This window comes from Amyelois transitella, chromosome 21, assembly GCF_032362555.1.
Source record: "Amyelois transitella isolate CPQ chromosome 21, ilAmyTran1.1, whole genome shotgun sequence".
In the NCBI taxonomy this organism is placed as follows: domain Eukaryota; kingdom Metazoa; phylum Arthropoda; class Insecta; order Lepidoptera; family Pyralidae; genus Amyelois; species Amyelois transitella.
Genome location: NC_083524.1, coordinates 9,467,886 through 9,495,000, shown reverse-complemented (window position 1 = coordinate 9,495,000; position 27,115 = coordinate 9,467,886). Strand labels below are relative to the sequence as shown.

The 27,115-nt window shown below is 41.2% G+C and overlaps 1 protein-coding gene across 1 annotated transcript in view; it reads left to right on the top strand.

The window, feature by feature from the left end:
* The first annotated feature begins 3,457 nt into the window (after positions 1-3,457).
* Positions 3,458-27,115, top strand: part of LOC106140668 (lutropin-choriogonadotropic hormone receptor) — a 44,126-nt gene continuing 20,468 nt past the window's right edge. Inside the window, exons 1-4 of the mRNA XM_013342292.2 lie at positions 3,458-3,788; positions 16,138-16,209; positions 18,343-18,483; positions 23,163-23,306. Coding sequence (XP_013197746.2) covers positions 3,622-3,788; positions 16,138-16,209; positions 18,343-18,483; positions 23,163-23,306 — 524 coding nt within the window. The 5' untranslated portion in view covers positions 3,458-3,621. The remainder of the gene's footprint in view (positions 3,789-16,137; positions 16,210-18,342; positions 18,484-23,162; positions 23,307-27,115) is intronic.

Sequence of the window (27,115 nt, the reverse complement as noted above, 5' to 3'; positions counted from 1 at the left end):
AACCCGCCGTTAACCTAACCCGCCGTTAACCTAACCCGCCGTTAACCTAACCCGCCGTTAACCTAACCCGCCGTTAACCTAACCCGCCGTTAACCTAACCCGCCGTTAACCTAACCCGCCGTTAACCTAACCCGCCGTTAACCTAACCCGCCGTTAACCTAACCCGCCGTTAACCTAACCCGCCGTTAACCTAACCCGCCGTTAACCTAACCCGCCGTTAACCTAACCCGCCGTTAACCTAACCCGCCGTTAACCTAACCCGCCGTTAACCTAACCCGCCGTTAACCTAACCCGCCGTTAACCTAACCCGCCGTTAACCTAACCCGCCGTTAACCTAACCCGCCGTTAACCTAACCCGCCGTTAACCTAACCCGCCGTTAACCTAACCCGCCGTTAACCTAACCCGCCGTTAACCTAACCCGCCGTTAACCTAACCCGCCGTTAACCTAACCCGCCGTTAACCTAACCCGCCGTTAACCTAACCCGCCGTTAACCTAACCCGCCGTTAACCTAACCCGCCGTTAACCTAACCCGCCGTTAACCTAACCCGCCGTTAACCTAACCCGCCGTTAACCTAACCCGCCGTTAACCTAACCCGCCGTTAACCTAACCCGCCGTTAACCTAACCCGCCGTTAACCTAACCCGCCGTTAACCTAACCCGCCGTTAACCTAACCCGCCGTTAACCTAACCCGCCGTTAACCTAACCCGCCGTTAACCTAACCCGCCGTTAACCTAACCCGCCGTTAACCTAACCCGCCGTTAACCTAACCCGCCGTTAACCTAACCCGCCGTTAACCTAACCCGCCGTTAACCTAACCCGCCGTTAACCTAACCCGCCGTTAACCTAACCCGCCGTTAACCTAACCCGCCGTTAACCTAACCCGCCGTTAACCTAACCCGCCGTTAACCTAACCCGCCGTTAACCTAACCCGCCGTTAACCTAACCCGCCGTTAACCTAACCCGCCGTTAACCTAACCCGCCGTTAACCTAACCCGCCGTTAACCTAACCCGCCGTTAACCTAACCCGCCGTTAACCTAACCCGCCGTTAACCTAACCCGCCGTTAACCTAACCCGCCGTTAACCTAACCCGCCGTTAACCTAACCCGCCGTTAACCTAACCCGCCGTTAACCTAACCCGCCGTTAACCTAACCCGCCGTTAACCTAACCCGCCGTTAACCTAACCCGCCGTTAACCTAACCCGCCGTTAACCTAACCCGCCGTTAACCTAACCCGCCGTTAACCTAACCCGCCGTTAACCTAACCCGCCGTTAACCTAACCCGCCGTTAACCTAACCCGCCGTTAACCTAACCCGCCGTTAACCTAACCCGCCGTTAACCTAACCCGCCGTTAACCTAACCCGCCGTTAACCTAACCCGCCGTTAACCTAACCCGCCGTTAACCTAACCCGCCGTTAACCTAACCCGCCGTTAACCTAACCCGCCGTTAACCTAACCCGCCGTTAACCTAACCCGCCGTTAACCTAACCCGCCGTTAACCTAACCCGCCGTTAACCTAACCCGCCGTTAACCTAACCCGCCGTTAACCTAACCCGCCGTTAACCTAACCCGCCGTTAACCTAACCCGCCGTTAACCTAACCCGCCGTTAACCTAACCCGCCGTTAACCTAACCCGCCGTTAACCTAACCCGCCGTTAACCTAACCCGCCGTTAACCTAACCCGCCGTTAACCTAACCCGCCGTTAACCTAACCCGCCGTTAACCTAACCCGCCGTTAACCTAACCCGCCGTTAACCTAACCCGCCGTTAACCTAACCCGCCGTTAACCTAACCCGCCGTTAACCTAACCCGCCGTTAACCTAACCCGCCGTTAACCTAACCCGCCGTTAACCTAACCCGCCGTTAACCTAACCCGCCGTTAACCTAACCCGCCGTTAACCTAACCCGCCGTTAACCTAACCCGCCGTTAACCTAACCCGCCGTTAACCTAACCCGCCGTTAACCTAACCCGCCGTTAACCTAACCCGCCGTTAACCTAACCCGCCGTTAACCTAACCCGCCGTTAACCTAACCCGCCCACCGGGTGAATTTTGTTTCCTTAGATTCTCTTGAAAGTGAAACTACACCGCGTTTTACTTTGGTTACAACGCCATCTTGTAACAATGGCCGTAAACTTTTTTCCTTGTTGCTCTTTCTATCTACTTGAATGACCACAAATGAAACCATTCATTCATGATAATTATCCATATCATTTATGATAATAGCTCACGGCTGGTTTCATTGTGTATATATGTATTACTTGTATTATAAGCATTTATTAAAAGCTTTTATTTTGTTTTATTGGTAGTAAGTTTAACTTGTATTTTAAAAAAAATTCAAGTTTAATTTGACTTACTTCCCGGTATCGGATTGAGCTGAAATTTTGGATGCTTGTTCAGAACCGATGACAATGCATGTTGATTATAAACGTGACCTGATGCTGCTGCGAGGATCGGCTCCGTACGAGAAATCTCCTAATTAGCAGGGACATGACATTTTGTATACGCATTTGTTTATATTATAGGTAGGTGGTAGGTTGGTAGTTGTCTTCGAATTATGGAATTCCTCAATGTTCAACTGCTGAAACTTGAAATTTCGTATACGTATTCGTTTATGATAGGCTAAGAAATATAACAAGCTATTTCTTCTATAACGTATGCCGGAGGAGTAGGTACCTACCTACTTGTATAGAATATTGTTTATACTAATAATAGTTTTCCCGTTCCTTAAGTAATTCTGTTGAAGGACTCTCCGTTTTATAGATGGACTTTCGTATTGAAACTAAAAAATTTAAAATAAAATAATTATAAAAAACTTTTAAAACAAGCTTTTATTTAAGTGCCCTAAAAAGATCAAAATAAAATCATTTATGATTTTACAGTAATAAAGGTAAAATAAACAAATTATATATATTAAACACATAATTTATAATATTAAATTTAAATATATAATAAATATAAATACATATATATTAAAATAGCTGGGCGTGGCCTATCAGTCTTATCAAGACTGTTGGATCTGTCTACCCCACAAGGCATATAGACGTGACCATATTTTAAATATATATGTATATACTCAGATACAGAGATTAAGATGGCCCGAACGTGCTGCAGTGTCATGTTTTTATATAAAAATTAACTAAGAAAAATTTTATATAAAAAATTAACTTAAAAAAGAAATATAGTTCATCTTTGTTATTTTATTTGTTACAGAAGCATCAATTACAAAAGTCATCTTTGTTTTTTATTTGTTATTTGTACACATTTTTTACACAAATAATATCAGTGCTGTTAACTAAGATCATGCTAAGATCAGTTTCTCGTTTCAATAAAGTATGGTCGGGTCGTCGTGGAGAGTAAACAGCGTGGCGAGCCGGTTGTTGTGGCGCGGCAGACTCCGCGGCGTCGCGTCCTCCGACGCCGGGCGCCGCGGCGGCAGTCTCCCGCGCGCAGCCACTCGCGACGCACGCCCGTCCGGACCGCGACCTTGCGAGTGCGAACACGCGACTAGTGCCAACACTGAAAGTTTGAAAGTGAATGTTACAAGAGTGCGGGGTGCGTGTGAGTGTGACAGCGGAGATGTGCAGGTCGGAGCGGAGCGGCGCGGGCTGAGCGGCGGCATGCGGCGCGCGCCGGCGCTAGCGCTGCTGGTGGTAGCGGCGCTCGGGGGCGCGTGTCCGCCGGCGCCCCCCGCGCGCTGCGCTTGCTCCGACGGCGGCACGCGGCTCGACTGTCGCGGCGGGCACCTCACTGCGCTGCCGCTGCTCACCAAAGACCTCATTTCCTTGTAAGATCATCCTTAAAACTCATAGTATTGCTCTAAGTCATTATATTTTTTTGATGGAAAATTGGCATAACATTATAAAAACAAATTGTCGTAATCTCGTAGCGCCAGCGTATTATAAACGACCTCTGAATTCACACTAGGTCACGGATTCGCAAACGCGTTTATGTCTTTTGGTCGAGGCACAGCCTTCGAATTGCGCCTGCGCATAGAACGCATAGTGATTTGTAGCAAAAAATTTCAACATTAATTTTTAAGATAATTAGATAGAAAGGTCACAGTGATGATGTCCTCAGTAAAGGAAACATGATTTTATAACTTTGAGATCAGTTATCAGTTAGGCATGTTAGATACTGGCTATCTAAAGCCCGCTCCACACTCAGAAGGCGAGTAAACCACGAGAAGCGAGAGCGTGGATCCGATTGCTTGTTCTCCAATTTTTGTCGGTATTTTGGCGCGAGACAAACGCACGAGAACGCACGAGAACACACGAGAAGACTGTTGGCGCGTGGTCCTCAGCAGCGTGCGACACGCCGTGCGCTACAGTAAAGTTGTGTGCTATTGACGATATTGTTAATGGTATTTTTCCCAACTATGATTTACGTAATGACTTTTGAATAAGAGTTGTCTTTCTTAAAATAATGCTTTCTACTTTCGCGTTGCATGATTATTAATATATGCAAAAGAAAATTACCGCGAAACATATAGTATTTCCTGAAATATTTCCGAGAAATAACTTTAATAAAATGTCAATGCCTTGTGGTTCCTGGCACTTTACAATAGGACCAGGAATGTCGTAAAAACTCTTTCCCAGGGATGTCGTATAAAAAGACTAACCGAACCAGTATTTTAGAAAAGACTACAAAAGTTATAGACTAGTATAGGTATAGGTAAGGTTACTGTTGGCTATGTCTGCCCCGCAAGGGTAAGGTGCATTCATTCCAAAAATCCACCATGCATGGAAACGGATAAGTACGTTGATGAAATACTTATTGACGACCTAAAAAACTAAAAAATCTATACTAATATTATAAAGCTGAACAGTTTGTTTTGTTTGTTTGTTTGTTTGTTTAAACGCGCTAATCTCAGAAACTACTGAACCGATTTGAATAATTCTTTCACTGTTAGATAGTCTATTTATCGAGGAAGGCTATAGGCTACATTTTATCCCGGATTTTCTACGGGAAACATCAACAATGCAGGTCAAAGTTGAATGAGTCGGCCATCTGCGAGCTTTCCACGCGAACGCTGCGCAAACCAACAAAGATATAGTAAAACAATGTACTAAAGATGTGAAGTACTCATTTTTTGCCACAAAAAAGTCCGCGAGAGCATATATCTATCTCTTAAGGTTTACTTACAATAACCACTTTTATGTTCATTTTTTAAGATTATTTTTTCATTATAAACATAAGTTATTTTGAAACCTATTTTATTTAATTCAGTATTAATCCTTATCCAAATAAATATATATATAAATCAGACGAATAGGTTTTGAGATATAGTCGTTATAAGCAATTTGCAGCGAAACATTTAATACGGCGTTCTTTCTAATACCTCTTACCTACTTTTAAACTGATTATGTCTATCTTTTAAGATTGTTGTTGATTATAAGTATTTAATTGTAAACATTTCATTGAAATAAAGTGATATCAAAGACATTTGGTCTTTGATATCACTTTATTTCAATGAACATCTTAGAAGATATTACTATTTTAAAGTAAAGTATCAGCCTGTAAGATCCCACTACTGGGCAAAGGCCTCTATCTCACTATACGGTCTCCGTTCCGTCGCGGGTAATGATGTGGGCCAAGTCGTCGCCAAGTCGCATAACAATTAGCAGCTATAATTGATAAAGCCGAGGAGGATGTTTGCAAAAATAAATATGATGCCCAAAATAACTATTCCACGCGGACGAAGTCGCGGGCACTGCTAGTAACAAATAAGTGTGCACAGCAATAAGCTTTTCGCAGCTGTTATTACTGCATCCATCGTCATCGAGGGCGAGACTATACTGAGGAGGTGGAGGTGTGGATCCAAAGATCCTCGCGCCCAGATTCTTGCGAGAAGTCGCACGAGTGTGGAGCGCGCATAATTTCATATCCTTACCGCTGGCGCCAGCTAGCGAAAAATACAATGACAAAATACAATGTGTCATGGTCGTTGTCACGTGGACGTCATCGTTAACGAAAGTCTAAGTTCCTGTGATAACAATATTTGGGACTCTTTTAAAATGCATTGTGCATCGTGCGTGTCGCCCAGAAAATCAAGCCTGAAAGTAAGTGGTTTTCCATATTTTCGTTTCCTTTCTTTAAAGCTGGTATTTTAGGCCGGTATTTTCAAGCCGACGTAAAAAAAATAAAATACAAGGACACCTGTAACAATCTGTCCTTACCTATTCCATACTCTTTTATTTTTCAATTAGTCTTTGCCGAGTGAGGGTGCCCGCGCCGCGCGGCGTCCCCTTTGCTCGCTGGAGCTGTAATCCGCTTACGAGCTCCCGCCGAGGCGGACTGAAGGCCGGGAACTAAGTCCCACTACAGCGCATTACACGCAGCGGAGGCGGTGTGTGTCTCGTTAGGAAGTATCGGGACAAGGGCCCGGCCAGCTGTTGATTTATGGCGGTCAGCTATACGACGCTAAACCGCTCCTATATCAGTACCTTCGCCTATTTACATCTAACATTGTGTAAAAATTAGTTAATATATAATAATGATATGATAAGTTTACGTGAATAAGAATTTAAAAGCTTGGCCTATTTCAAGAATTTTTAATGGAATAATAACTTGGAGTATTATAGTACGTCTATTAACTTTGCTCGAATACCTTTTATCTTATATATATAGATACTTGACTTAACTCCTCATACATATGTATGTACATATATCTAGTGGGGTAGACAAAGCCAACAGTTTTGCAAAGACTGATATGCCACATTCAGCTTTTTGGCTTGATGTGGTTGCTAGCCCATTACCTAAAGAAGAATCCCAAGTTTATTAACCTATCCTTCAGTCGCCTTTTACGACATCCATGGAAAAGAGAAGGAGTGGTCCTTATTTTTTTATATTGGTGCCGGCAGACGGTAAGGCAAAATTGCATATAACTGTGTGTATTGCATAAAATTGCGTATAAATAAAAGAAGTACAAATGAAATGTCCTTTACCTATATCTAAAAAATATTTCGATTTTTATAAATATGTACGACCGACTCACAAGCCCCGTACGTGTTCCATCTGAAGTTTTGTATGTTCATATACAGCGCACGATTCGTTATCTTCGTCCTCTCCAATACGCCGAGATTACTAAAAACATTTTTGTCGAAGTGCTCCCGACAGCGCCGACATGAAGCTCCCGACACGATTGATGACATTCTTCGCATTCTTTTATTTTGAAGACTTAACCCGGTTATTGCAGGAAATATTTTTTTATTTCAATGACCCCGGTAAACTGACTTCTTGCTTGTTTGACATTTAGAAAAGCCTTAAACCGATGTCGTTTTTTTTAAACTTGACTCCACAACTTGAGATTCTTCTTGTAGACAATGGTTTAGCAACCTGTCACTATTTGAATTTTAATTCTATCATTAGGCCATACGCTGAACGTAAGGTTTTTGTCTTTTCAAGACTGTTAGCTCTATCTTCCCGCAAAGGATAAAGAAAACATTGGTTGACCTTTGATCAAAATTTAGAGTGCGCGTAGCCGCAATATAGAAATAATTTTAATGAATGCAATCCGCGAGCAGGAACCTGCGTACGCAGCGTGTAGCGGAGCGTCGGCCGGTGCGTGCGGTGGAGCGGTGTGCGCTAATAACTGCCGACGGGGACGTCGCGATGTGATTGATGCGAGCGGCCGAGGGCGGCGCGGGGCGCGGGGCGGGGCGCGGGGCGACCCTCGTCAGCTTTTAATCAGAGCGGAATGCTCGCTATTTTTCGCCGTCACGCCGACATCGCGGCACCGATATACTTTATAATACCTACCGCCTAGGACAGAACTAACGAATGGAGAGTTTCTTCCCCGTAACTCTTTGGACTAATTGAAATGTCGCCAGCGCTAGATACCCACTTCACTGGACACTTGACTGACAACCAAGGAATTAATTTTAAATGTTATTTTTAGAGATGTATACTTACTTTACGTCTAATACCAACACACACAAGAGAAACCTCAGTTGCGGCGCCGACCCTCGCGGATCTCAATTTGCGAACTCATTCATCTTACTTTGTTATTAATTTGTCTGCAAATTAGCGCCAGTAATTCAGAGCCGCGGTAATCGACCGGATAATGATATTATTTATTGTCTTACTTCATTAGCGAACTGAATAATGGGGCTCGGTACCCGCAGAGCCTGAAAATGGTGAATTATTAATATTTTTTCAGTTGAGTTGAAGAGTGAATAATCCTCATTACTTGTACCACACCTATCACCATTGTATTCTTATACCTTTAATTACGAGTTCATCCTATATGGGACAGACAGAGCCTCAGCTTTGCGAACAAAGCTTTGAACGCTCGCATTTAATATTAGTTACAATTTTATACATACATACATACATATTGTCACGTCTATATCCCTTGCGGGGTAGACAGAGCCAACAGTCAGTCTTGAAAAGACTGAATGGCCACGTTCAGCTATTTGGATACGTTACAATTTTATATTTCGTGAAAATGTTTTGTCCGTCGTGCCATGAGCACCACCTTAAAAACAATTCAACTGGTAGCAAAAAGATAACCTTCGTGTAAAACGACAATCTTTTGAGTCCGATAATGCGCTTTGTGAGCAGTGTTACCAACCCCAAAAAGGTAAAAAACAACAACTCGCCAAAAAAAACAGTAGAAAACAGTAAAAAAAAGGCAGATTTCATAATTTTGCTCATATAATTATAATTAATAAACAATTTTCTTTGTTACAAGAACTCAGAACAAATATGTCAGAACATTGACATATTTGTAATTACAACAATAAAAGAACAAAAATCAAAGTAAAATTATTTTTCAGTTTCAATTACCTCATCTTCAATATTTTCACACTCATTATTATTTTTAAATCATACATATTTTTGTTGAATTTCTTTTTGTGGCTTCAAATGAATAGCAATCGGTTATGTCGGATTTAGTGTATAATACTCCTTTAATAGTTGTAGTCGATATTCGGTTATTAATTTAACTAAGGAATATTCCATCTAGTGTCATTGTGTTTTATTATGTAGTGGTTATTAAAAAATGTTTGCAGAGTATTATAATAGGTGGCGCCGAAAGCTAGTTGAAAAACAGTAGAAAATAGGAATCAAACAGAAAACAAAGACATCAATGTGAAAACAGCAAATCTACCGTTAAAACAGTAGGGTTGGTAACACTGTTCGCGAGTAAACAAATGCAAGCGAGCCACGAGCATGTGTCCCTGATGGCGGAGTGCTTCCCAGCAAGTTGCAGCTTGTTTGCTCCCGTCCGTCCCAGACCTATCGCTATTAATAGCAGAACAAGGACGGGTGCACCCCCGCTGCACCGCGCCCCCGCCCCCGCCCCCGCCCGCCTGGATGAAGGCTCGCTTGCGTCACGCATCCCGCTGCAACCTTGTCAATTAATGCAACTTAATAATTCTCTTGACATACAGCGAGCATGACGCAATCAAGATGACTTTCAGTCAGATAAGATTTAAAGAGCTCTCAACTACTCGAGTGTCACTAACTCACTACTTGCATTCAATATTAAATGGAGGCCGAGTTATAGATAACATCGAGTGCTAGGAGCAGTACAATGGAGACTTTATATTCTTAGAGTCACTACGTAATCGCGACTCAGGCTTACTGTAACATAAACACTAATACGTGTAGATATTATGATTTAGACTATTTCTGGAAATTCCCACGGTAGCGAAGCCCCGCGAAAAAGCTAGTAATATACCACCAGCTTCTTGAATTGGCGGTTATTTCATCACTACATAGTATAAACCAAAGTCGCTTCCCGCATCTGTATGTACATAGTATGTATACACATACGCTTAGATCTTTAAAACTGAACAACGGATAGAACATAATATTATATTAAAAGTAAAGTAAAAATAACTTATTTGTGAAACACCATGACAAAAAACAAAACAAAAAACAAGAATAAGTAGACAGGTAGGATGGTGTTCCCGAAAGGGTACCCCCTCAGCATAATGCTGGCGGTAAACAATATGCCACACAGCCAGCGCTGATCTGCGGCGGTGTCCGGGTTGGCATCACGGACATACGTTCATTTGAAATAAAATATTATAATAAAAAAATAAATTTTTTGGTCAAAAATTCCTTTCACATGAGCGTATGTATTCCGGCCGCCCACAACAATCGCAGGGAAGAGGGTGCAGAAAATAAGCGTTACCTCGAATTGAAACGAACTATTGCTTCGTTTATCAACTTGTACTTGTAATATAGCGAAAATGTTTTAATTAATAAATTAATTTAGTACTCGTAGATGTTCATGTTCCTGCTGTCCCCGTCAATAACGACACCCGCTCCAGTTTTCCTCCAGCGCGTCGTTTATTTAACGCATATCTCGCACTCCCACACGACACATTAATTATTTAGATGTAGGAGATGTCCAAGTGATTAACGCAGCGTCATTTATTATTAATCATTGCTGCTATTTTCTTGATGTTTAAATAAAATAAACAAATCTAAAAGAAAGCTATTGTAACTCATTTTTGTTTAAACCACTGAGTATTATGAGCAATTTTGTATTTTTATTAGAAGAGCTCAGCCAATCTATATCTAAAGAAGAGAATCTATATCGCGATTACAAATATTTCAGGGATTGGAGCATAAATAAAACCTCCGACCCAACATCGTCGGGCCGCGGTTCCCCAGCCATCACACCTAGCCGGCGGACTATCGCGGTGTAGCACCTGTAATAAAGGGCATACACACTGCTTTATTTATTGGCAATTCCGTCGTGATGACATTTGACAGTTGGCGCGTTCCGATTCCTGACAGCGACTTACTTCATAGACGTGGGACGCGCCGCGGGTTGAGGACTGGTTGACTACCACGCTTATCTTTTCGTTTATTCTTTTATTTCGTATTTTCCCAAACAATCTTTAAATTTATTGATATACTTAATGCAAACTAAAATAATAATAAGTAAAATAAATTAGAAGTAAAATATAATCACTACATATTAAAAAGCAAAGTCGCTTCCCGCTTACCGCGTCTGTATGTATGCTTATATCTTTAAAACCACATAACGGATTTTTAATAGATAGAGTGGTTCAGGAGGAAGGTTTATATATGTTTAATAACATGCTTAATATATTAAAGAACTACTGATAATTTTAATATTTCTAATAAGAAGTCGTAAATAAGCACATTTTGGTATCAGCTTTGCACCCGTGTGAAGCCGGGGTGGATCGCTAGTATAATATATTTTTAATAATATGAAATATGTATCTCCATACATTGACGAAACATTCAACTTAGATATCTGTTAGGTTGAGGAAACTACTTCCGGTAGGTATCTGCGTACAAACATACCTGTCAGGACTAGTTACTATGATAGTGCTTGTATCCTTGCAATGAGAGCCGAGCAGCACGCGCTGTGATGCAATGTGTGCACGCGCGAGGTCGCCGTGCACCTGGCTCGCCCCCGCCCCCCGCCCGCCGCCCCCCGCCGCATGTGAATGTGTGTGGGTCCGCATACACAATGCACCGTGTTGAGTTAATGAATTAATGACCGGTTATTTATATAAACCCCGGCACGTACACCAGACTTGTGAAGCTGCGAGGCAAACGAGATGAGGTTTTCAGATGCAGCCTCAAAACCTGAATGTAGCACGCGTAAAGAATAGAGATTTATTATTCTTACCAAATCGTGATTCAGACACACATTTATTTTCAACATAAACACATCGTGTCTTACTGATTGGTGTTATCTTCTGACTGCGTTTAGTATGCAAATAAAGAAAAGCTACATACATCTACAAATTTTAATTCTATATGCTACTTGAAGGGTTTAAATTAAAACCTTTTGGACGTTTGATAACATATATGGAATTATTTGGCAGATATACTTCTGCAGATATTTTTGTCTACGCCCAAGTGGCCAACCCGCCAGCAAGCGCCGCGAGCCCGCGGGACGCGGTCACGTCCGCAATAACATGAGGACGTGACAATTTGCCGCTATTCTGTATGCTCTTTTAAAATATGTCATCCAAATTATTTTCCGGCCACGCTATGTGTATAATATATGTTTTTTTTGTGCAAATCATATTTTAAAAATCACAAACTAATGACATTATGAAAAGCTACGATAATACAAATTAGATAAGTACGTACACGGATCTCTGCGAGTCTCGTAAGGGAGCATGCCTCACACAGAACATCGATAAAAATTGGAATTTTACAAAGTGCGGTGTGGTTCACGGCACTTTGTAACAGCTTGATACTTCTTGTAGGCGACGGGCTAGCAACCTGGCACTTTTTCGATCTCAGTTCCATCTTTAAGTCGTGGCCTTTCAGTTTTTTAAGAGTGTTGGCTTGATAGTAACTATAAATTTATTTATGTATGAATCAGGTAACCATCATCATGTTTCCATTCATCCTACATTTCTGCTCGTGTTAGTTAGTTAATTAAATAATATTGTAATCCTCTCATTCTGTACCAGTAGATATTACGCAGCTCACGCGTGATACTGTAATTTGAAAAGATCAGTCGAAGGTCTCAGAAATACGAATATGTGCGTATTAGTAGTTATCGCCTTTCGCCGTACGCGCGGACCGACCGATAGCAAAGCAAACAGCGGCTGCGATCGGGAGCTGCGGGAGCGCGGCGCCGGCCCATTGCGGATCGCGGCGAGCGTGACTAGAACGACAATGTTTCGACTTATGTGGCTATTGAGCTCCTACTACAGCATTCGGATATAATATTCGGTATTTTTTCTGTCAATGAAATAACAAGCATATTTTGGATTCAAGAATCATATCAGTGTGACGAGCATGTTTTTCTGGTGTGAAGACATCAGAAAAACATGCTCGTCTCTCTCAGATAACATTGCATATAATCAAACATCTTTAGAGCGATTTACTAACTAAATGGTTTTGTATAAAAGCTAGCATGCCTGTGCATAGGGTATCATTCAGTGACCACCAGGGCAGGAAGCCGTCGCAGCCGTCGCGGGAGCCGCGGCGTGGTCGGCCATTCACTGCGCGCTGTAGGTCGAGGCCGGGCTGCACGAGGCGGGCCTGGCGCCGCGCCAGCCGCGAGGTCGACGCCCGTGCCAGCCGCCTGCACGCTGCGTGTCAATGAAAAACTGAAGCGCGCGTAATTCATTATGAAACTTACTGTTTACATTTTATTATTGTTAGTCGAGGCGGTGTTAATTAATGGGTAGACGGGTCGCTGCCCCGTCCCCGCCCGCCGCCGCCGCGTCGATACACCGCTGCACCGACGTCTCGCTGCGTTCGAACCTCTGACGTCCTCGTATCGATTTGCCGAATCACTGATTTTATAGCTATCAAATCGAGCCTCTTGTATGGCGCCTTACTCGATCTTTTTGGGTAAACAGATTCAAATCTCATTGTGACTAGGTATTTATTTAAATGTCATACATGTTATTAAGTTTATATCACTTGCGGGGTAGACGGAGCCGACAGTCTTAAAAATACAGATAGGCCGCGATCAGCTGTTTGGCTTTACAATGGAATTGAGATTAAAATAGTGACAGGTCGCTAGCTCATCGCCTACGAGAAGAAACCCAAGTTTATCAGCTTATCCCTTTGTCGCCTTTTAACATTCATGGGAAAGAGATGGAGTGGTCCTATTCTTTAGAACCACACGGTACGGTTAATGTTAAACAAAGCATCCAGGCAACAGAGTTCATAACCAGGATCCGGTCTGGTGACGTCCCTTGTCTTAAAGGTCCCCGTCAGTGAGATGACAATCAGTTGATGGAAATAGCCTTACCTTCGCTAGTCCTGGATTGTGAACATTGACGGACGCCCCCCCTATACTTGGCCACAATCGCGACAAATGCCAGAAAAAGATGATGATATTTTATTATATTGAAAGTAAGCTGAATCCATTACAGCTCGCAGAGAATGTCTTCTATACAGAATCGAGAGTTCATTTTCATAATAACAATTATCTTTAGCACGGACGGGCCAAGCCTCTCTTTATCATATTATTTTACCGGGCTTATCTGTTCCAGAAGGCGTATCAACGCAAAAAGTTCTTACAAAATTGCAAGCTTTTAGAACGCTATTAATTTTGCGCAAAGTGTCAATCATCGATATCGGGAGAGCCGGAGTGAAATCCGTGTGAATGAGTCAGGGCGGTGCGGGGGAGGGGGGAGGGGTCGATGTCGCCGACCGATGATGGATGGCACCAATAACAAGCGCCGCGTCGTTATCGCCGCCGCCGCGCCGCTGCACGCGCCGCCCGCTCTCATCTTGCCGCTCCACTACCATTAACCACACGTTCGCCATTTAAATTTGAGGTCATGAACTTTTATGACGAAGGCTTGCAACACTTGATAATATATCACAAATTGGCGACACTTATTGCTTCATACGAAATGATAATTACTAATTATTTAAATTGACATTGCTCTCGAAACGAGGGCACTTAGCCAGCCTTGTTACTTGTTTCATGGGCGTGACTATTCTTCAAACATGGTTTCCGATTAATAATACTATTTAATGATACCTAAAAGGTTTTATAAGATAATAATATCAATTTGTTTTGTATTTTGACGGCCTCTGTGGCGCAGCGGCACGCTTGTCTGTGACACCGGAGGTCCCGGGTTCGAATCCCGGCCAGGGCATGATGAGAAAAGAACTTTTTCTAATTGGTCTGGGTCTTGGATGTTTATCTATATAAGTATTTATTATAAAATATAGAATCGTTGAGTTAGTATCTCGTAACACAAGTCTCGAACTTACTTCGAGGCCAACTCAGTATGTGTAATTTGTCCCGTATATATTTATTTATTTATCTTTATTCTATATAGTACTATAGTTTCATGTTTATTTAAAAATTTCTTTAATATAAGTATAGCAGTAAAAATTAAATATATTTTTTTAAGTTCAGTAAAATATATATAGACAGGTTAGCATTGGCCTGCCTTATAACGTTTTGCATATAATCAGTAACCACAAAAACTCAATTACTTCACTATTAATATTTAGATTGGGTAAATTCGATATTTAATTTAATAAACAAAACCAGCTGTGTAAGTGATTTATACTCATATCAGAAACACCATAGTAATTTTATGTAGTTAAATTAATATTATTTATTAATTGATCGATGGCAAGTACATGTGGAACGGGGCGCCGGCCGGCGCGTGCCCCGGGCGACAGCGCGCCGCGCCCGCGGGGCCGTCGGAGAGCTACTTACTACTTTTACTACATTACTTACTACTTTTGATAATTCTGTGCTTTTCCGAAAGCAAAAGGCTTTGGTTTTAAAAACTTAAATATGTAATTTCTATCTTTATAAATGTGTTAACTTTAAACATTAATTATTGAAACTCTCTTTTAAAAATTCTGACTTGTACGTAAGTACCTAAGTCCTAAGTAGATATAACGGTCAAGTCAACGGCAGATAAACATGACATCCGTACAAACCATACCTTCAGTGCAGGTGACTGTACATGCTCCAACGACTTTTGCTCATGTTCATCAGAAGTTTATTTTCGAAAAAAGCTTGCATCTCATCTCAATGGTACGTCCTGTAGATTCAAGAGCAACGGTGGTCGCATCGGTAAGCTCCCGGTTAAAATGCGTGATCCGCAGTGAGACAATGATGTGATGCCCACCTCGGCCATGTACCAATTACTTTTTTTGAAGTTATGTACATTAGAATTTGAAAACTAACCGATGATCTTAAGGTGAGATAAAACATCGTGATGAAACCTGCACATTCAAGCAACTGGATGTTATGATCATGGTTACTATGATCGATCCAATACGGCTTTGGTTTACCTACAGTGGTCGCGGAGAACAGATTGGAGTCGCTTCGTGTAAAACCCGGACTCACCCAATCCAGGACGCTGGTTAAAGGCATACTCCAGAGTGAGGATGCAACCGGGACTGAAAGATCAGCCCTGTAGATTGTAAAACATTAATTGAAAGTTGTCTGATTAACACTCTACTTTTCATGTACATATACATACATACATAGTCACGTCTACATCCCTTGCAGACTTGAAAAGATTGATAGGCCACATTCAGCTTTTTGGCTTCATGATAGAATTGAAATTCAAATATTGACAGGTTTCTAGCCCATCGCCTACGAGAAGAATCCCAAGTTTATAAACTTATCCCCGAGTCGCCCTTTACGACATCGTTTTCATGTATTTTTAATATGTTTGTTTCAGGGACGTGTCCAACAACAACATCAGCACGCTGCCGCGCGACGCGCTGCAGCCCGCCATTTCCCTCCGAGATCTGTGAGTGTCCAGATTAACAAAAACAGTCGGAACGCATATAAACTAAGAAAAAAATGCATAATAATATTAGAAGATGAAACTGAACTGAAGGGGCTGGATATTTGAAATAAAAATTAAACTTGCCGATTACTAAAAAACATCTAAGTTATACACTATCGAGATAGTAACTTCTTGGGCTGGACTGAACGTACCGCATTGGCTCGGGGAAATAGTTTGGTAAATAAAAAGTTTATCTTATTGCCGTTGCCAAAACCACAATGTTTATAAAGAAACTGAGAACCAAAACGATAACAATGCCAGAACGACTGATTGTATTCCTGCGCAACGCATGTCGACGTGAGCGGGCTGATCAGTTACCGTTCTTACTTTGATAAACAACTTTTCTTTATTTGTCACTTTCAGCATTAAGTTTACCTGTTGAAGCTCTTTCACCTCAACGATTAAGAGAAACCAAAAAAAGTCAATTAACTTGGAGACAAAATACGTATAAGTACATTTCGCTTTTAAAGTTATGTGGTCGTAAAATGTCCGGCCTCTGATCCAGCAGTGGTCGTAATGTTAGCGGGTTTTATTACGCGAGTTTACAGCGAGTTACAATGGCTGCTGATTTGTAGGCGCGATACACGTGACACAGGATCCCAACCTAATCCCGGGGGTGAGGGCGAGGTGGGGGCTGCGGGGAGGGTGTAACGGACTACTTTTGAATAAAATGTGCAACGAGGTGCAAACGTTGCTAACACACATATACCACAATATAATGCAAATTCGACTCATATCACAAGAAAATATGTCAAAAACAAACACATTCCGATCACCATTATTCTTTTCATACATTCATAAAATTACGCCTCTTTCCCGGAGTGGTTGGCAAATACCACAACTTTCCACTTACCACGATCCCTGCATACTTCTTTCGCTTCATCCACAATCATAACTCTCTTAATGCAGGCTCGTCGGTTTTGGGTAGAATTGACCTGACCTTTTGAATGTCTCTGATTTGATCAAGGTACGTTCATCTAAGTCTTCCTACCTCAACAGTTCCATTCACACTCCCTATAATTTTCAGATCTTGTATTATTTGTTTGTGAAAAAACTCCAAATATAATCTAAAACCTTAAAAATTTTAGTTTCAATTGAAACAAAAGTCAGTCAATCGAACATAAATAGGTAGCCCACATTCACAGCCCTTCACTCGACCTCACTTATAATAACATTCAATCGCAACGCAATGTCAAAATCGGTTATTTCCCTACGTACGGCTGTTCAGCGGTTCCGACATCCCGCGTCGACGAGCACTCCCGGCCGGGCCGCCGGTCGGCCGTCAGCCGCTGTGATGAGGGGCATTACACGGATATTGAGCTGCGAGGACTCCCTTCAGATGCTCCTGAATAATATATTAGACAATCATAACGAAAACGCGAGTTGTATCAATATGCATTGATCTGCTACAGTCGTCACGATCGAGCTCTGGGGAGATCATCTCCGATGTGCTTCAGATTTATTCCGCGATATGATGGATAACCTTTTATCGGATCGCTCGATCGGCTTCATTGATCATTCTAATCTCACCCAGGCGGATAACATTAACCTCTAAATCTAAGAAGAGTAATTTTTTAGTCTCCTTTGAAAGCTCAAGTTTTCAAAGCATAAGATTACGTTAATTTTCAAACGAAGTACTGGAATTAGATGAAATTTGGCTAAAGGTGAGAAATATTTTCTTTATTTTAGCTTATTTTAAATTAGTCAGCAAATAGAGTAACTTGTAAACTTGGGATTCTTGTTTTAGGCGGCAGACGAGCAACCTGTTATTATCTGTATCTCAATTCCATCATTTAACCATCCAGCTGAACATAACTTTCAAGTTTTCGATACTGTTGGTTCTATCTGCTCCGCAAGGAATAAAGACGTGAATGAATGAATGATTTCTTATGCAATGAATGAGTCATATTACAGTTGTTACATTTGTTTTAAGCACTAAACATTCAGCCGCAGTTGGCATGCAAAAATATAGTCTTATCGATTTCCATTATAAACATTATCAAATAAATGAATCAATACAATAAATTATAATATTGATAACGTGATTGTATGTCTAGTTGTAAACAAGAGTTAACCTTTTGTTCTCGTGATCAGCAACCTGTCCTCCAACCGGCTGGAGGCGCTGGCGGCGGGCGCGCTGAGCGGGCCGGCGCTGGCGCGGCTGTGGCTCGACAGGTGCGCGCTGCGGCGGCTGCCCGCGCACGCGCTGCGGTACTTGCATCGCCTGCATTACTTGTAAGTGCACATTGCACTTTGATGTTCATTATAGATAACCAGCTGTTACCCGCAGCTCCGCACGCGCAAATTTAGTTTATTTATTTAAAAATCTGTAATCTTTTGTAGGTGGCGCTACAAAAGATTACAGATTTTTCATAAATCCCTCGGGAGCTTTAGTTTTTACCTGGATGAAAGTACCATTTATCTTTCTCCAGACGTCTAAATATGCGCGAAATTTCAAGATTGGTTTAGTAGATAACGCGTGAAGAGACAACAATGAACATTTAGAGTTAGATTGTCTCTACTGAGGGAGGTCGCGACTGGGATCAATGCCAGGAATGTGACGGCGAGTGGAGAATACACAGATAAAATGTTTGTTCGACAGTGCTACAGGCACAAGACAAATATAACAATAACAAATCCTTAAAACTAACACAGGTGTGCAGTAGCAAGGGAGTTATCCTTTCATAACCGACAAATATGTATGTTCGATTAAATAGAGTGGAGCGACCACACATGAAAAGTTGGATTATCACCGAACAAGGTGTGCAATGCTCACTTAAGGCCTAAAGACATCTACTTACTTATTTTAAAATTAATCTCACCGATGTACCTATTTGTTTAGCAATGTAATGGGTTCGTATATTACAAAGCATGAGATACAGAAGGGACACGGAACAATGTATGTATGTATATCTGCATCCAGGGCATGTAAACGCGGAGATTTATAAACTGTTTGCTCGCAAATGCCGCCTTATTTATCGTCATTATTTACGAGAGCTGAGTTATGGCGACTCTCAGCAGGATATTACGCGCCGACTCGGGAACTCGCGACTCCCCTCGGAGGCTGTGCGCAGTGGGTATGGGCTCAGGGAGCAAGTTGTTGCGAGAGAGCTTTGTCGTGTCTACTTATTGGAGCTGTACTGCAACTTATTTGAATATTTCAGTCAAAAATTATAAACAACCAAACTAGGTAAAGAACTAAATAATTTACTAGGTATGTATTAGTAGTAAATAAAAAATATCTTTTACATAATAGGCTGTTATTTTATGGGTAAATATTGGTTTAGAATTACGCCATCGAACATCGAGAATTCCATTTATTCCGTATTCGTAACGTTACCTTACTACTGTATATCACAAAATTATTTTTAGTAGCAGAATATTCTCGCTTACACATGAGTCCCAAAGGGCATGTTATCTCGAACAAGAACGATATTAAAAAAGGCTCAGGAGCTCATTTGAATTCGGTGGTTGGATCTGAAAGAAATTGATCGCGAGGGGGCCGGGCGGCCGGCATCCGATATCACATTCGTTACTTGTACCTCTACGCTCTTATATATGTAAAAAATGAAATAATTATTTCTTTATTTGAAATTAGCCGCGTCTTGATATTTGTCAACGTCATGACATGGCACAAGTGAACTTTTTTATAAAATCTTACGGAGGCGATAGTACAACACTGTTGAGATAATTTTCGTTACTGGATGATAGTACTAGTAGAGTGAAACATCAAACCGATTCTTGGGATCACGGTTGCAGAAAACTTAAGTACAGTCGGAGCGGCTGCCCTCTGATGTCACTTCTCAAACATGGAAGTCTGCCAAGCCGCGCGTCAACGCCGGCCGCGAGCGGTGTCACATAGAGGATATCGGTGTCGTGACTCGCAGCTTCGGCTCTCTCAATTCCACGTCATAATCTATAGATAATCCTTATGTAGAACCAATAACTCGATTTCATCTTATTGTCGATATATTGCCAAACTGCGAAATGTTTTGCGCGCAGCTCGCGGCGAGGTCCCCATTGGCGGTAAATCAGTCGCCGACATGCCAACTGATTCGCAATGTAAGCTATGGCCATTACGAAAGCGAGTTATTGCGGTACAGTACCTACGGTAAATTTTATAACAACTGCGGAAATCAACACTACAATGTCGACAAATTCTAATATTGGTGACTCTTCTACAACGTCTTTTGATTTTCTTCACAATCTTTCTTAATTAACTTAATGATATTATCTAAGAAGGTACCTACCTACTTAGATAGCCTACCTACTTATTAAAAATTTTATACTTAAGTATTTAACTATGTGACTTTAATGACGACTAAGGAATAGGCTTATATAATTGGGATTCTTTTTTTAGGCGATGGGCTAGCAACCTGACACTATTTGAACCTCAAGTCTATCATTAACCCAAACAGCTGAACGTGGCCTTTCAGTCTATTGATGACTGTTGGATCAGTCTACCCGCAGGGGATATAGACGTGATTATATGTTATGTGACTTTAAAAGAAAAAAAAGATACATTCCGGTTTCTCAATACCAACACCGACGATGTTTTAACGATTCTCTATAGATGTGGCTTCAAGCACAGGTCCACTTGCAAAGCGAACATTACACAATGCAACTGCCCTGAATATTGATGCACTTAAGGAGTGTTCTAGAATTCAGTTTGTTTAAAATTTTGTAAGTATCCGTATGCAACCTGGTTAGATGATAGTTGTTCCTGAGAGAGGAGTACTGAATAAAACAGGTTCTTTTGAATGTCTTTGTGAAGAGTATTTTTATTTTAAGAATTTTTTAGTATAAAACCCAACAAACGAAACCAAACGAACTTAAGATTGAATTGCCCATATATTGGCTATAAACCGGACAAATTGGAAAGCGAAATGGAGTGCACAGTGGCGGAGGGTGTAACTTGGAACACACGCAGATGCGATGTAGAGGTGTAATTACGAGTAGCATAAAATAAAAAAAAAGCCATGGAATACAGCTAATAAATCGAAGTTCTGTAGTGTGATCTCATGCCCGACCTCGCCCTAATGTTTCCACTAATCCAGACGAGATGCGTGCGTCAGTTGCAATCTGCATCGCTTTGATTACTCAACGTGCAGCGGCTACACCACTTAACGAACAACCAAATCGATGCATATCGACTGTAATAAATTCAGTATATCAATCGACTAAAGCAATCTTGCTCGAACGAAAACAAGATCTTTTAAACAGTGATGTAACTGTTGCGAGTAGATTTACAGGTCACCTGGTCGGCCGCCAGGTGGTGGCGGGGTCAGTGTCAACCGGCAGCGGGGGAGTGTGCGAATTCTACGAGCGGATCTTTCGCACGCCACGATATTGCGCAATCATGACGTTGACCAGAATATATAGAGAATACAGTCGACACCGCTCTATTTTACATGCCCGTCAAGAAGAAGGAGCCGAAAATACAATGTATATGGAAATAAAAACCAATGTGGAAATGGAAGGTTTTAGAAATAGAGGAAGACCGAAAAAGAGATAAATTGACAGCGATAAAGAACATGAGTAAAGAAGGAGTGAGATGACAAGTGGCAGAACTAATTGAAAAATAAAAGTAACATACTGTGTCGACCATACACTTCACGCAAATAGTGAGAAAAGGTCAAGATAAGGAAAGAAAGAAAGATGATTTTACTAAGGTTAATTGTAATTTATTGTCAAAAAAAGATACATATATGTGTATAACGGTTCTGTGTCTTCCAAACTTGTGCGAATGATGGCGCAAGGCAGCATGGCGATGTTAGCTTTCATAAGCTTTGATCAATACGCGAAGATGATTAGTCCCATTCAAAGTTTTATATGCACTATCTCGTACATTTAATTTTAGAAATCTGTGAATATTAAATGACCTACATTATTTATCAAACAAGCCAGATTGCGTGAAAGATGTTAACGTTTCTGAGGATGTTTATTTAGTTTCGCTCCTAGTTGGAGTCTGCTCCGAGCCACTTTGCCAGCCAGGAAATCAGGTCATATGCGGGACATTTACGAACCGTAGACAAGCTTTGATCTTAGATTTACAACTGATGCAGGCGTGATGTAGTTGCTTGATTGGAATATTTATGGTTGTTATCCTTGCTCTACAAAGAACACTAGTGCTCTGGTTATCTTTTAACTGATATTAATATTCTACATATACTCAAGTTTTAATTTTATCTTAGGTATCATATTTGTGCCGTGTGGTTCCCGGCACTATTACAAAAAAGAATAGGACCACTCCATCTCTTTCCCATGGATGTCGTAAAAGGCGACTAAGGGATAGGCTTATAAACTTAGGATTCCTCTTTTAGGCGATGGGCTAGCAACCTGTCACTATTTGAATCTCGGTTATATCATTAAGCCAAATAGCTGAACGTGGCCATTCAGTCTTTTCAAGACTGTTGGCTCTGTCTACCCCGCAAGGGATATAGACGTGATCATATGTATGTATGTATGTATGTATCATATTTCTTATTGTTTATTTAAGTATTGTTCGTTTCAATACAGTTTGTTGTCGAAATTTGGAGCGAAAGTTTGGTGTCAGCCGAAGGTTCATTGACCCCAGCTCCATCATTAGCATCCACACAACACAATCCGGGCACAGCCAGCTGAGGCCCATTCTCTAATGTGATTGATTAGTTGTATTACATTACCTTAACAGATCTACAATCTATCACTATGCGCCCTTTTCGTGAAAATGATTTGAATTGGTAATTTGGAAATACCGCAAAGAATTAAAAAAAATGGACACCGTTTATTTCAATACCTTATTGATTTTTTTTAATTTAGAAGTCTATTTTTCCTTTTGAAATTTGCAAACATAATTTTGTCTATTGTTTGATTTAAGCCTATTTAAGATATAAAAAGACTTTGAAAGTGAATTAGTGACGGTTGCTGTGCAGGTCAGCGGAGGACAACTATATCTCGGACCTGGAGGAGGAGGACCTGAGCGGGTGTCGCTCACTCCGCTCGCTGCGACTCACGCGCAACTTGTTGCGAGCGGTGCCGGCCGCTGCGCTCGCGCCGCTGAGACATCTGCAGACTCTGTGAGTACTTAACTGTACTTTAACAAAAAAGCGCGTATATCAAAACAAAGCCGTTGAAATAGTTCTGCTTACAACCAACATGGATTACGTTCCTTATTACCAAGTTTTTATAGATTTTACTGATCCAGCTTAACACGGTACGAAACTGTTTCGAAGAAAGGTCCATTGGCTTCCAGGGCCTGGTCTGTGTAATCCTAAAGCTGTGCTGTTACATATTCAAGACTTAGAAGTAAAACAAATAACAATAATGAAAATTGCATTAGATTCAAACAGTTTTGTACACACCCGTACCTACACAAGAAGTCTGTTTAATTAACGTAACATAGTTGGAGTAAGTGGTTGCTAACTCTGTAGATAATGTAAATCGTCTACACAAATACCAGTTCGAGGATGCTGCGAATTGTCGTGTCGCGTGTTCTAAATGTTTGCACATTCATATTAGACGGAGATTGTAACGAGGCGCTCGTCAGGCGCAGATTCGTGCACGTGACGTGTCTCACAATACTAGCAGATTGTCTGCTAGCATTACTCCAGTGATGAATGGCTGGTGTTGTTGTGCGCAGATGTGTCGTCGTGTCGGTAATGCCTTATCTCGTGGTAATGTAGCAATATCTCTCGGCATGTCGTCAGAATGGAGGGCGGGGCTCAGTCATACCCGACAGAGTCGACGGAACCTGTACTGACGAGAGAGTCAAGTGGCTGTGAAAGTAAAAGATAAATGACAGGTAGATCGCGACGAGTAAATGAGTCATTTTTGCCATGTTTGCGAGACTAGATGGAACTGGTTTTATACTGAGCAAAGAAGCGGTGTTCAATCTGTATACCTTAACACCAGTATATAAATAATATTGCTCGCCAGCAAAAGCTTTAAGACATTAAAAAGTTACTTTAGCTATAAATCCTAATTTCTTGGGCATTTAATATTAATTAAGAAAATAATTTTCTATTAAACAAACAATACACAATCGCGAACGTTAAACGAAGTTGAGGAGAATAAGTGGATAATGGTCGGAACAACGATAAAATTGTGAGAAAAACAACATTACATCGCAGTCGCGGGTCACCGCCGTGAAATTCGTTTAGTTAACGCTCAGCCGCTCTCGAGATAACTTTCAGAAAGAATAATGTTCCAAACAGCTTCGTCTAATAAGTCTTAAAGAAAGTATTTTTCGGAGATTCTTGTGACGTTTTATGGGACGAGTAGATTAATAGGAGTCGGTCTGTGAACCGGCATAAATTTACAGCTTTGATGCTGAATAGACAATTTTCGTCAGGACGTTGTAGATTATATCGGCTATAATTTAACTACATCAAAGAAATATTTTTAGTAAAGTTCCTAAGTACGAAGTCATGGGCGACAAAATATCGACATGGCAAACACTACACATGTATGTAAAGAGCCAACATTATCAGTGCTCCGTCTGAGCTGTGGAATGCGGCGCCGCCCGCGGCAATGCTGCGAGTACGCAGGGAATGTGAGCGGCCCGGGCCGGGCTCGGGGTGGCGTGGCCAGGGAACTAATTGCATCATTTAGAAAAACATCCAACTGTTTTTGTCGGTTATCTAGAGACCATTGCTAGGGGTCGTATAAAACGCACAGCTCGGCTTCCTGCCATTATTCGGTCTCCGAGCCGTCGGTCGCCGGTTGCGGAGCGGACATGATTTAGGAGGATCGGGGCCGCGCTGATAAATTGAATTCTATTTTTGTAACAGGAAAAATTTTCGGCGATTGAAATAACCTAAAACGAGTTAAAATAACTATTACCTCATTAATAAAATACTACGGTGTTAAGTCGAGAAATAGGGCACGAAGTTTTTGTAATGGGTTCAATGAACGTGAGCACAGAAATGAGTATTAATTAACCCAAAATCAAAGTCTACGACATCGGAAGAGGACATAGTAGGTAGTTCCTACATCCTCTAGATGAAATACAAAGAAAGCTAAAATATGATGAATTATTAAAACTTGGTAAGTAAATAAGTACAGCGCAGCGTCCCTTCATTGTGAATTCACAACGAAGAACACAAAATAATTTACAATTTTATCCTCATCCATTTAAAGTAAAGTTTTCCACGGTAAGCCTCATTTGATCCTCATCGCACGCATTTCACAAACGACTTTTTGAGGACCATCAAAAAGTGAGAGTGAGCACCGCACGCCACTAAGTTACAATTGGCACGAACTTTTGCGATGAAACTGAAATCTTTATCTTTTCTTCCTGCCCGCCCCTCCCCCTATTCTCTCCCTCCCTCCCCCTGTTCGCCCGCGTGATGTATATCCTTGTTTGCTTGCGAGGCACATCGCGTTGTCCTTTCCATATGCGTTAAAAAACGTAGGAACTAGCGCCGGGCAGGCCATGTTTGTCCTCTCGCAGTGAATAGACGTCACACATCATGAGCGTGCAATTCACCTCACATCTATAACCAGAAGCTCTACCTCGTTTTATTTAAAAGTCTTTCTGATAATAAAGTAATAACTTTTAACATCTTCTGAAAGATGTTCTCATACATAAATACATTTTTTTTTCTCTTATGCGCTAAATTGGTTGGTAATATTATTTTAAATGATTTTGTTTGGTAAATCACATCAAGATAAGCAAGAAAAGATACAGAACTACAAGCTCATATATTATGTAGGAGCCACCTTTGGAAAACTGTTTAGATTCGGAAAATAAGAAAATCTCCGTTTTTTAATTAAATAACTTTCTTGTGTGGAAAAGTATTTCCTACGCGCGCTTTCCTACAAACGATCTGCGAGTCCGCCACAGCTCATTACACATACAGTTTATGTTGCCGCGTCCACAAAGCGGCGATGTGCGCTCGCCCTAACGTCGCTTCGTAAAGCTGTTTGCCTTCCCTTCGTTTAAAGGAAATCAAACCGCATGTTTTTGTTGTTGGGTTTTCCCTAAACAACACATTGCAGGAACTGTTACAGAAACAACTATCTTTACTAGGTCTTTATTCCATTATTTTTCTTTTTATTTGTCAAATATGCAAACATTGAAATAATGGATTTTGACCTTATATCAATGTACCGGATGTATGTAGTTAGTGTGTTGGAGAGACAAACCTCTTTAGAATTTTAGAGGTTTTTTCTGCTAATTTCATCTTTAAATTGATTCTATTTTTTGATAGATTTTGTTTTCTTTCATGTCATGTCTCTCTCATCATCTTATATTTAACTTAAAATAAAATATCTTTTATTTTACTGAGTGCTTCGTTATTTAAATTAAACCAGTACTCTACTAAATTAGTAAATCTCTAATCCAAACCTAGAGGTACACTAATATAGTGCTATTACTACCGATATGAGTAAGGTAGGTAATCGATCATTATATGCAAGACCAAACTCACAACAAACTCACAACCGGGACATGGCTCCAAAAACCATGTTCCCGTCTTTATAATACAGTTGTGCTCCACATTATAGAGCCATGCTCTAATCTAATAAAGGAAACAAATGAACGTGCTACCACGAGGTTAACTTTAACGTTGGATTAAAGTTAAACATGTACTTAAAGTGGTACATGTCGCGCGGTGCGTCCCTCTGCGGTCCGCGTCCAGTGTTGCGGCGGTGGGCCAATTCTATTGACTCTCTCTAAATTGCGGCAAATCTTATTTAGATTTCGCTCTTCGTGCTGCGAATATTTATGAAGACGAGAAAAAGTGAAGCGCTCCACTGTTGATTTGCATAAAAAGAACAATCCCAAGTAGGGTTATCTCCTGAATTAAGGGTGCAATTATTTTAAGTTTAAAAACTGTTTCAAAGTATGTTATAATAGCTATTAACTTTAACCGATCTTTTTGCC